This window comes from Chelonus insularis, unplaced genomic scaffold, assembly GCF_013357705.1.
Source record: "Chelonus insularis isolate UGA/USDA-ARS -01 unplaced genomic scaffold, ASM1335770v1 contig_17_pilon, whole genome shotgun sequence".
NCBI classification, from domain to species: domain Eukaryota; kingdom Metazoa; phylum Arthropoda; class Insecta; order Hymenoptera; family Braconidae; genus Chelonus; species Chelonus insularis.
In genome coordinates, this window is record NW_023276415.1 from 1,349,642 (window position 1) to 1,361,977 (window position 12,336).

The window sequence follows — 12,336 nt, forward strand, 5'->3', positions numbered from 1 at the left end:
TATGTGGTTGATTAATGATTTGATAATATTATTGTTATATATAAATCATATCACATATATGAGTATCAACAATTAAAATCTATTTCGCACTCATATATATGATTTTAATGATAAATAACGTAACAATGGTTATTATCATCCAATTATTTTGTGTCGAATTTTACACGGTCCAGCCGTATTACTTCTTCTGCGGTTGATGTTATTGTTATTATACCACTGTCAAAATTATATTAATGCAGAGTATAATATGATGCAGTATCAGTTAACCATTTTTTTAGCAAAATCAAGACACTTTTATTCAATTAACAAAATATACTTATTTCTTGGGTATAATTTATACACTAATGCATTCATTTTTGAGGCTAAACTGGTGCTTTAATATGGACGATATGAGCAAGATACAAAATAGATGTATCTATATTGCCGATATTGTACACACATATATAATATCTGATCACTAAACTAGTAATGCATAATGGTATTCTTCAATGCACACATTGACTTTACTAAATGCCAACATGCTGAGACACACTATACTGCAATACACACTGACACCGTCACCACGCTGCCGCACCCTTTCCTTTTTGACTGTTTATGAAATATGTGGCGCCATCTATTAACGCCACGATTAACAATTATACAAATTTATGATCTCCAAAAATTTTAATTCCTTACTATCCGTGAATTTCTATTTTCAAAATTTCGTTTTTATCTTTATTGTTAGTAAATACTTTGCATCAATATGTAGGATTTACTGTTTACAATGATTAATACAAAGCGAAAAAAAATTAACCTAAATTATTCTTGAGATGTTTTGTTTACGACTATTATATTTAGGAAATATTCTTTTTGGCAAACATCCAGTAAGAACAACTCAAGTTATAAAAAATATTTCATTCTTTGAAGTAAAATATATAACAATAAAATTGACCGAAAAAACTTTCTCCTAATGAGATTAAATGTTAATATAGTTATAAAATTTATTAAATATTATTGGAATATATAATATATTTAGTATGAAGTATACTTGGTTACACTTGATTACTCCTGTGTGTATTCAAATGACTGGTATCTATGTATACGTTCATATACATGTATAATTTTATACAAAGTATTCTATACCTACGCATGAGAAACAAAAATGTAAAGTGAGGGGAGAACGTAAGAATGATTAAGAAGAGTGTTGTATGTACGTAGGTATGTATATAGTAGGTAGATTCTGTGGTCATCAGCAGTTAAGTTTGAACTGGTGTTGAGTTGTGTTGATTGTTCCGTGGTGGTGGGCTACTTAGTATAGCCAACTATTCATCAGTGGAGTGAAGTGTAATTGTCACAAGTTTAATTTTTTCAGTGGTATTTTTTAAAAAGGATTATTAAAACTTTTACTTTCTACTATTTTCTTTTTGGTTTTTTTTCAATTTTATTATAGTATTAAAATACGCGTGCACTTATATGCTACCTCAATTCATTATTTTGAAACCTAAAATATTAACAGTATAAATTACTATATATTATAAATAACATGATGTCGGAAACTGTGGTGACAGTTCATGATGGCACTAATAATGCAAATAACCCCCGACAAGGACCTACCATCAAAACAGAACCTGGACAACCTGGACTTGTTGTTGGATTGATAACATTTAATGGATTGTATTTTAAGACCATACCTGGAATCATCAAGCTTGTACAATTGGTAAGTTCAATGTATATTTTTTTTTCAATTCAAATATTTTATTTTTTGATATTATAAAACTTAATTTAGAGTTATTTTATGTATACATTCGTTAAATATCTTTAATTATAATTAATGCAAATCTTGCTTAGGTAAATTTATATTTGCAATTTTTTATCAGGGTACCCAACTGAATTATGTAACATCAACTTTGATTTGTACGATATACAAGTGTTTAAATTGTTCATTGTTCTTTTATTTTATATTTAAAATATTACCGTGTAGATCAAATTGTGAAGGTATATTTGTGACTACATGAATTCAACAGGCCTATTATATTTATATATTAACCTTCAGCATAGCATCACAAGAATAACGTATATAATACATGTTTGAAATGTAATTTTTTTGTCAAGTATCTTGTCTTATTGTTGGAACATGTAATGACAAAAGTCAACACCTACTTTTTGCAGACAGTATCTACAGTTACTTGTAGAATACTCAGTTTATAAAAGTTATTATCTCAAGATATATAAAATGTAAATGATCATTCCAGAATCGATAATTAAGTTAACTTCTTCTTATAATTAGACATGATTTGATTTGGTAACAAACTGTACAGATTGACCTATGAAGTATTGAACTACTATACTTTCTTATTAATAAAATAAAAAAGGAATAATGTATATTTTGTTACAGTTTTTAATAAAATAACAAGTTTTTCTTCTGTTAATATTGATAATATTTAAGTGCTTTGTTTTTAATTTTACTATATAAAATGCAATATTGATTTTAAAAAATCCAATAAAATGTATGATACGTATGAATGCAAGTTTTTAAAAAATTTTAATGGAATATATACACCTTAATAAGGTGTGAACCCATGTAAAATATAAGAATAAAATATGTAAAAATTATTAATCATTTTTTAAAATAATAATTAACATATTTCTCTTATGTTTTTAATTCGGTCATTTGATTTTTCATTAAACTTGAAGTTACTACACTATATATTTGGCATTTTTTAGGATTTTAGTCTGTCTTTTTAGATTAAGTGTCAATTTTTTTGTTAACAGGTTATATTATTTAAAATGCATAAAAATATTCGCTAGTATGCCATCAAGATGCTTCAAATCACAATAATGCATATTTAATAAAATATACAATGTGCATGTGTATACGTTCCCACATAATAAAATTACTAGTGCTTCTGCGAGGCCATGCATTTTTACAAAATTTAATTAAGCTTGATTCTAATATTGTTAAGAGTACTATCAGGTTCTGAATAAAAAATGTTAAATTATAATTTGCCATCATTTTTTTTATATTAATTTTCATGTCTATACGCATATCATTCAACGTTAAAAACTGATTCATAACTGTACAACTGCATTCAGGTCACCAACGAGTTATGTGTACGTGCAACGCATACTAATCTAAGTTCTATATACAGTTACAAGCAACATTTTACCATAGAACATTACACAGACAATAGTTTCATTTTTACTGAATTTCTTTTATTAGTTTCCAAATAAATATAAATTGTTCATATCTTGAAAACTTTGCGCCAAGTACACGTCATTCATATTCTTGAAACTATAAATATTAGCGTTATGATGATAGTATTGAGTTATAATAAAATTTAAAATGTCAATAAATTACCAAAATTTATAATAATTATAATTATTAAATAAAATTTACCATTATATAATGGTTTTAATTGTGTTATTTTTTTCATGCTTGAAATAACTGACGTTTTTTAATGAACATTCGATGTATAGTTAATGTTTAGTTGGATAATAAAAAAGTTATTTTATTGACTTTTACTATTTGAAACACAGATTACTTTCAAGTAAAAATTTTATTTTAAATTTTACATTATGTCATTTTGTATAGTTTGCTTGTTATAGTTATAGTTTATTGAAATATATGCCAGAAAGTTTGATCAATGCTTTAGTTTTGTACGCTTAGGTATCCATAAACATTAATATATTTATCAGAACCACAAACTGAATTTAGTCAATAGTATGTAACTAACTTGTTGGAAAGTAAATGCTAAACAGAATTGAGTACAAGTAAAAATTATGTCAGAAAAAGTAGTTAAATCAAAAACTTGTTTGGAGTGGTGCTGGTCGCCACCAGCTGAAGATATCGAAGGCATAGTGCGTGTTCAATTGCCACATGAAACGCAACAAAAACTTTATTGCATTGTTGGTAAACAAGTGTTCCTGGAATATCCATGGGCATTTGTAATGCAAAAAGATGCTTTTGCACAAGCATGTCAAGTTGGCTCTGGATTGGAAGCTTTCAAAGATAACATAAATAATTGTCAAACGGAGCATATTCTTATTGGATATGCCTGTCAACATAAATTAATTTCTCTCGATTTCGTTATTTGTCTGACGAATTCAGCAAAAGCCTACATTTTAAAACGAAATAAAGCAGTAACCCAAAAAATTTATAGTAAAGTTCATCGTTTGATTACTATTGAAGCTAATTATACTATTAATAGCAAGGTGTATGATAATAATACTATACAAGAAGTCCTTGAATCAATGGAGGTTTTTCATGATGATTGTGGTAATTCGAAATCTAGGTTTGAGGTTGAAGTTGATTGTACGTCACAAAATATTGATAGGCCACGACGAAAGTTAACTGATCGGAATAGTGATGAGGCTAGAGATGGTTATGTTGAATTAACATCATCTACCGATTCTTTCAAATTTGAAAGCATTCGGATGAAACGAGTTTCTCGATCTGTGTCTACAACTTTTCCTCCACAAGATAAAAGTATTCAGTTGACTATAGATTATCCAAATAATAAATGGACACAATCTCATAACGAAACCGATAAGAAAGACTGTATAATTCAAACCAATGATATTATTGATGTGAGTTTACAACAAGAACAACCACCAAATATTTCAGTTGATACAAGTGACCAATACAATCAGAAATCTGATATGAATGATATTAATAAAATCCCACATTTTTCTGAAGAAACAATTGCTGAAATGATTGATATTATTAATTATAATGCAAGTATTAATGTTTATTCAGATGATATCGAAAATTTAGTAAGTGATGAAGCAAATAACGTATGTGCATTCAATACTCATACAAGTGAATATTATTATATATTTGATAACAGCAATTATCTTATTAATCCACAAAATGTTATCAAAAGCGAACAAAATAAAATGATTAATGTTGCTGCGATTTCCGATGTTTCTTGGCATCCAAGTATCTTTGGGCTTGTTGCCATTTCTTATGTTGGCAGTGATTATTCATTTGACCTTGCTAAGATTCAAGTGAATCAACAGTTGGTTACTAGACCGAAACTACTTGGTAAATCAAATAATTTATTATTAGATAAAAATATTACAAAAAACAACAATATGATATTGATATGGTCATTGTCATTAGATTTTACATCTACCTACCCTTTATTATTCCTAGATGACTTTCGACAAGTTGTTGTTGTTTCTTTTTGCCCTTCATCCCTTAATAATATAATCATTGGCGGATGCACCAATGGTCAACTTCTGTTATGGGATCTTGATCAAGGTAATTTATTAAAAAAGAAAATGAAACAAAATATAAAAAATATGAATTATAAAACTGAGATGGGAGTGATTTCATGTTCTATTTCTTCCTATCAACTTCGGTCACATCTCTCGACAATACGAGCAATTCATTGGCATATACCAAAATTTGTAGTTGAAAACAACAAAGAAATAAATAAAAATAATATTGGATCTAACTTCGAAAATACACTAAAATTTTTAACAAGCGCTGAAGAAGGAATCATTATCATATGGAACCTTTTTCAACAATTTGTCAAAAATAATACTGACAATAATAATCAGAAGCAAAAACAATATCAATATGAATTTCATCCATTCCATAAGTTTAATCTTCAATCCCTTGGGAACGATTTCTTTAATTTAACTGTACTCAGTTCATTTCTCTGTAGAATTGTTTTAGATATCAATAACAGTGATTTTATTAATGAAAATAATGATCTTGCTTTATTATGGCTTGGGTCTACTCAGGGTCAATTAGTTATTTATACATGGCAAAATAAAGAAATTGACGTGCAAGATGAAAATTATTCAAGTAATCAACTGTTTAATCGCAAAAAAGTAGCAGATTGTGTTCATGACGGTCCAGTAACTTCTCTTATAAATTCACATCACATACCCAATATCTTTTTATCAATTGGTGGTTCTACTTTTGCTATTTGGCACGTTTATGACTTTGATCAACCTGTAATATGGAAAAAATGTAATAGTCGTTATACTACTTGTTGCTGGACCCATACACCTGGAATTTTTATTCTGGCCACATGTTATGGTGACCTCGAAATATGGGATATATACCGTAAGATGAAGCAGCCAATACACATCCAGACTATTTCTCTTACAGGCAAGTCAATAACGGGACTTGTTGCGTTCACGCATGAAAATTTACAGCAATCGATGACCAACTTTATTGTTGGTATTTGTCATCTCAACGGAACATTTAGGTACATGATGCTGCAGGTACAACATCAGCATTATACTCATCAAGAAGAAAAAAACCCTAATAATCTGGCTCAGATATCAAAAGTTAATTGGTTTGATAGAATTACATGGATTGAAAAATTTATTGAGCGCCAAGTTGAGTGGAAAAATACATTTCACACTTGGCAACAGAATTATTTGGCGAGTGATAAAAGAGCATTAGATAAAAAAAATAAAAGAATTGTCAATGAAGTTAGAAGACGTCAAGAAGAGGCAAGAATTCAATTTTTAAAAAAACAAAAAGCAGAAAAAGTTATGATTAAACGAGGTAAACATAAGTCAAAATTTTTCGAACAAAATGCGACTTCACTAATAGTTGATAATGTTGAACGAATGAAAAGTGTAATGGTAGAAAAAAAACGATACGACTTTAAAGAAATTGATAAGTTGAGACATCGACTCGTCCAACAAGAACGAGAAAGAAGAATGAAATTTGAAAAAGTTGCAGATAAGTTAATGAGGAGAGATGATTATTATACTCGAATATTAGCTACTCAATTTCCTGAAAGTAGTAGTAACCAACTTACTAATAATAGCAGTAGTACCGTTCATCAAAACTCGAACTACTCAACAGTAAATTCATTCAATAGAATTACCGTTGATCAAGTGATGTTAAATAAATATATGCAGGATTATTTATTCATTAAAAAAAAAGCTGAAATTATCATTAATAGTAATAAAAATAAAAGTAGCAATTTACGTTGAGCTAAACAGTTCTCAGGCAATATAATAAATTGATAAATTACATTGTAGGAATATTACATAATTCATGTAATAATATTAAATATAAACATGATGAATTGTTTTAAAAAATTTATAAGTATCAATGTATCTTATGATAATAATTATTATGAATAAATTAATATCAAGAAAAATTGTTTAACGTTTATTTAATATTTGAATAGATTAAATTATTGTCAGATATGTAAGATATATTTATTTAGTTGCAATTCTCTGTAAATCATAAAGATTACCATAGCTATAATTTTCAAATACTGTCTAAAATAAAGGTCAAATTTTTAATTAAATTTCATAGGATGACTGATTTAGTTGAATTCGATAGCCATGTAGACGTTAATTGCCATCGTTTATTTACAGAATATTCTTTACATTTAAGTTTTATCATGAAACGAAGATAAATTTTATTATAAAAATAAAGTATATTTATATTAAAATTGTTTTAAGTTACATTTTGTACTAAAATTATTATTAAAAACTGAAATATTGCATAAAATTGTAATAATAAATTTAAATAAAATTTTTGTACAATGTTGTAGGTTTTAGGCATCATTTGTATGGCATGTGCAGCCCCGGCATATATTCCTGGAACAAGTTGGTTTCTATTCGTTGCAATAGTTTCATTCATAGCTACATTAATTTGGGTTTTCATTTATTTGTTATCAATTCGTGAAGCATTAAAATTACCCATCAAATGGATTTTATCGGTAATTATTTTAATAATAATATCAACAGTAAAATTGAAGAAAATGTACAACATTTAATATTTTTGAATTTATAGGAATTGATTAATACGGGAATAGCAACAGTGCTATACACGATAGCATTTATCGTTCAACTTTCAGTTTGGAGTTCGCATTTCAGAAATGATGTGTTTGGTATAAGATCATCTAACATTGCTGCTGGGGTAAAATGAATTAATATTATATAAAAAAAATAAATACCTATTTCCTATTAAATTAATAAGTATCAATTTTATACATTTTTCGGTTTTTAGGTTTTCGGAATTTTCAATACTATTGCTTACGCAGCAGGAACGTATTTTTTGTACATTGAATGGAAAAATAATGGTTCAAGTGGTACCGGAAACTCTGCGTAATTATGTTTTTACAAAAACAACAGTACCTGATGAATTATTTATCATTCAGTGGTTCAACTTAAGAAGGATATGTTAATAACAATTTTTAATCATGATAATTATGAAATTCATAATTGTTTACTTAAAATTGGTTAAAGTATATATTCAAGATTATAAAATAAAAGTATAAGAACACAAAGTCTATTTTTAATAACACAAAGACTTTTTGTAGTAACTATTTACATAATTGGTTTTTCTATGTGTCCACCATGTTATTACTAAGAGTTTTTATGGAATAAATATAAAAGAGTTGTTGCAAGTCGTGCTTTTTACACAGTTTAAAAAAATTAAAATTATTTTCACTAGAAAAATATATATTTATGTTAGTATAAACAATTGTATACATTACTATAACATGTTACTAGTATGATTGAGGAATCATTACTATAAAGTCTTTTATTTGGCGAAAGGTATTGTTACAATTATTACTTGTGTGTAATATGTAAACATCTATAACGTTATTCTACTGCGCGTTATAGACTAACGTGTCTGCGTGCTGGCACATCATTCATTAGATTTTATATATTTACAAATAATTTAAGATTATATATATAATATATATTCATATAAATATACGTAATGAACAACAATAGGATAAATTTATCAAATTTTTTAAAAATCAATATTATTTTTTTATAACATTACATGAATATTGATTACTACAATAATATTGTTAAATGGTTGATAATATAATTGGTAGCTATAATTAAGAACTTCATAAATAATCATGAGAGTGTTCTATCATAAATATTGATTTGTTTCAAATATAATACATAATGAATGAAATTCTTACAGTTTAAAAATATTTGATATAAGCACTAAACTTTTATTAATACGATCATAAATGTTTACGAAAGTACAATTTCATAAGAGGATATTTTGAAAAATTGTCCAATAAAGCAAGCAAATATCAATGCAACAATGAAAGTATATTTATACAAGAATAATTTATCCTTTTATAGACATTAAATTCACGAGTGCCTTTTTTCAAATGTTTAATATTCTAATTGCAAATAAAATTGTGTTTTAATTGATTTATGCAGATTATATGAAATGAAGAAATTTATTTGTGTTAAACTAACGATTTTAACCATTTAATTATTTATACCAAGTTAATTTAACATTAATAAAAAGTATAATTATTTATCATTAAAACTGAGAATTGATTTTTACAACTATACTAAATGTGTTTTTTCATGTATATTATTTAATAACCCTGAATACTATTACGTATGACATCACTGAATATTTTAATTGGTTTTCCAGATTTGTCCAACTAAGGTCGAGTATACAAACAAAATTTATTAGTGAATTACTTAATTTTCATACTATTAATATCAATATAATAAAAACATACACTATACTTTATATTCTTTTTCTGTGTATGGTGCGTGGGTCACTACGTCAGCGCGTGTGCGTGTTTGTAAGTAGTTTTATATATACGATGATATCATCAATGATGAAATCATACACGGTGCAAAATAGCCTTAGAGGTTTTTTTTAAATGCCGCACCCACCTTCTTTAGATGTTGCAGTCTAGATGAGCGATCCACACAGTTGGTGTGTGATTTTTCAATGTGAATGTTAAACTACTTCTAATACATCAGTTTATTTTAACAACTTAACGTTTCCTTATTTGAAAAATAAGTCACTGATAAACACATTTTTGTATTCAATATTATAATGTCTGTTAAACATATATAAAATATTATTCTTATTGATTACTGAAGTGAACTGTTTTAATTATTGACAATAATTGTGATTTTTTTTATAAACAAATAAAGTGAAAAAAGTTTTTTAAGGTCTGCTTTTTTATGTACCATATGTGCTAAAAATTTTGTATTAATTAAAGATTCAGAAATGAAAAAAATAATATTTTATTTTCGTAAATTTCAGAAATTCAATAAGTTTTTGAGTAAAATTGAATCTATTCATAATTTGCAACTATGTCTCATACAGCGGTGACCGTAAGGACTGCAACAGTTACTCGCACAAGTGGATCCAGTATTTTCTTAAACACAGGATATTTAACCACTTTCAGAGGATTTTTGAAAGTTTTAGAAACAGTTAATGAATTTATCTTATATTAGTTTTTCTTTCTCGTATAATGATCATATATTTTATTAAAAATCTATTGGTATTATTTTATAGATATTGGGAGTTATTGTTGTTGGAATAATGGGTCATCACTTAGATAAACATCATTATTTTGTTGTTGGTGATCAATTTTTACTTCTTATGGCCACAACCTTCATGATTGGAACATTTCTGCTACTACTAAGTAGTTTTCTATCATTAACAACTGAGACAATGTTGTCCAAAACTCTTTTCGTATGTACAATTTTAAAATTAACGTATTCATTATAAAATATGTATGTAATATGTTAAGGGAAAATAATTTTTTATCTGTTAGGAGGTTATTTATCATGCAGTTGCATTTGGTTTGTTACTTGCCTCATCTTTGAATCTTTTAATAAAAGTTACCGATAATAGGAGATATTCTTCAGAATATGAATTATTGTTAGGAGCATCAGTAAGTTTTTGTTTGATTCTTGAATAACAATATACAGATACGAAATTAAATATTAAATTTATTTTCAGATCTGTGGATTAATAAACTGCGCCTTATATTTCTGCAGTACAGTAATTGCCATTCGAATGTACCGAGGTTTTTAAATCAAACGTTCTGATATTAAATTAACTATTATCAAATAATATTTATAAATTGTGTTCTAAACATGATGTTTTTATTCTGTTTTATTATATAGTTTAATAATGAAATTACCAGGATACTTAATATACTATAGCGACAAATAAATGTATAATATTCATAATACAAATGTTAAGACTACCTCTTGAATATTATATGTAAATATATTTTTAATTTTAAAGTAAATTGTAAATTGATAAAAAATTTTTTATCACATATAATTTTGTTCGCATGAGTACGAATAAATTTATTATTAGTATATGCATTATATACACACATAGCATAGAACGGAAATAGGCAGGGGGTAGCAGATGACTTTTTCCATCTATCCGAGCTATTTTAAGTCTGACTGACAGATCACAGAGAGTTCACCGGATGCCATATTCAGTTAAGCACGTTGAAATTTCCAGTTAGTTTAAGTAGATTTAATATAAAAATTAAACTAAAATTTTTCATGAGTTTATGAAAGCGAACAGCAGAGTGTAGTTGCAATAAAACAAATTTTATCAAACATTCATTAGTTGAATTTGAGTATTGTATTCATAAAGTTTAACAATATATTTATAGAATACTATTTGAAGAAGTATATATTTACTCAAATTTTAAACAATGACAAACAAAGGCCGACCAATTGTACGATTAGCAAATGGTGGAAGTGATCATGGAGTTGGTGGAATTGGGTGTTGCTATATGAGATGTTGTACTTGTATTCATATAGATTTTTTGAAGACATTACCGGGAGCTATCAAACTAGTTGAGGCGGTAAGTTTTTTATAATATTTACAAATATCAAAGCAAAATAATAATAAATTTTTAATATTTTTTTACAACAATATAGGTTTTAAGCGGATTGATACAAAGTTTACTCATAAATAATGGTCTTCGCTATAGTGCAACAATTGGATCAGCGTTTGAAGGAGCTTTAACAACATCATCAGCTTGTTTTCTGACATCAGCTGTATTGTTAGTTTGTTACATTGTATCTGAAAAAACTTATAGGCTTATAAAAGCTTCTTTATTTGTAAGTTTTGTCCAGAAGTAATTAGTGTTACTTTCAATTTGACGTTAATTGACATAAGAATAAATGGAATTTCAATCCACAGGAAATGATGTTTAATACTTTAGCATGTTTTCTCTATTTGAGTTCAGCTTCGTATCTTGCATTTTCCACAAAAATGTTCTTATTACCACAATATTATATTACGCCGGGATTTGACGTATATCCAGCAATGATTGCAGCATATGTAAGTAATAATACCATGTACTCGTTACATAATTTTATACTTACTTCTTTTATATTTTAAGAATTAATAATTATTTGCTATTGCAGATGATGAGCGGTGTTGTTGGAGTACTTCACGGAGTAGATGCTTATTTTTCATACCGCCAGTACAGGGGATCTTACTAGTAATGTTATTTTATTTCTACTTTTATAATAAATTTCTATTTATATGAAAATTGAATAGAATGATAAAATAATATATAAAACATATTATTTTGGATTAATGAA

The 12,336-nt window shown here is 26.9% G+C and overlaps 4 protein-coding genes across 5 annotated transcripts; all 4 read left to right on the forward strand.

Moving 5' to 3' along the window:
• The first annotated feature begins 1,095 nt into the window (after positions 1-1,095).
• LOC118064354 (CKLF-like MARVEL transmembrane domain-containing protein 8) lies at positions 1,096-8,738 on the forward strand. The gene is made up of 4 exons (XM_035078865.1): positions 1,096-1,696; positions 7,518-7,685; positions 7,760-7,885; positions 7,976-8,738. Exons 1-4 carry the CDS (start codon positions 1,523-1,525, stop codon positions 8,075-8,077), a joined length of 570 nt encoding a protein of 189 aa, XP_034934756.1. The 5' UTR covers positions 1,096-1,522; the 3' UTR covers positions 8,078-8,738.
• LOC118064351 (WD repeat-containing protein 63-like) lies at positions 3,617-6,955 on the forward strand. Its single transcript, XM_035078858.1, has one exon. The coding sequence runs from the start codon at positions 3,760-3,762 to the stop codon at positions 6,943-6,945; it is 3,186 nt and encodes a 1,061-aa protein (XP_034934749.1). The 5' UTR covers positions 3,617-3,759; the 3' UTR covers positions 6,946-6,955.
• Positions 8,739-9,848: 1,110 nt separating the features above from the next.
• On the forward strand, positions 9,849-10,950 carry LOC118064356 (uncharacterized). Its single transcript, XM_035078869.1, has 5 exons — positions 9,849-9,918; positions 10,013-10,182; positions 10,268-10,447; positions 10,530-10,649; positions 10,718-10,950. Exons 2-5 carry the CDS (start codon positions 10,063-10,065, stop codon positions 10,790-10,792), a joined length of 495 nt encoding a protein of 164 aa, XP_034934760.1. The 5' UTR covers positions 9,849-9,918; positions 10,013-10,062; the 3' UTR covers positions 10,793-10,950.
• A 127-nt stretch (positions 10,951-11,077) lies between these two features.
• Positions 11,078-12,318, forward strand: sing (MARVEL domain-containing protein sing). Of its 2 annotated transcripts, none has more exons than XM_035078867.1 (5): positions 11,078-11,213; positions 11,394-11,588; positions 11,665-11,847; positions 11,930-12,070; positions 12,157-12,318. In XM_035078867.1, the coding sequence occupies exons 2-5, from the start codon at positions 11,436-11,438 to the stop codon at positions 12,232-12,234; spliced, it is 555 nt and encodes a 184-aa protein (XP_034934758.1). In that variant the 5' UTR covers positions 11,078-11,213; positions 11,394-11,435; the 3' UTR covers positions 12,235-12,318. The 2 variants fall into 2 exon arrangements, with proteins under 2 accessions (XP_034934758.1, XP_034934757.1); XM_035078866.1 differs by having other exon boundaries at positions 11,091-11,235.
• The last annotated feature ends 18 nt before the right edge of the window (positions 12,319-12,336 follow it).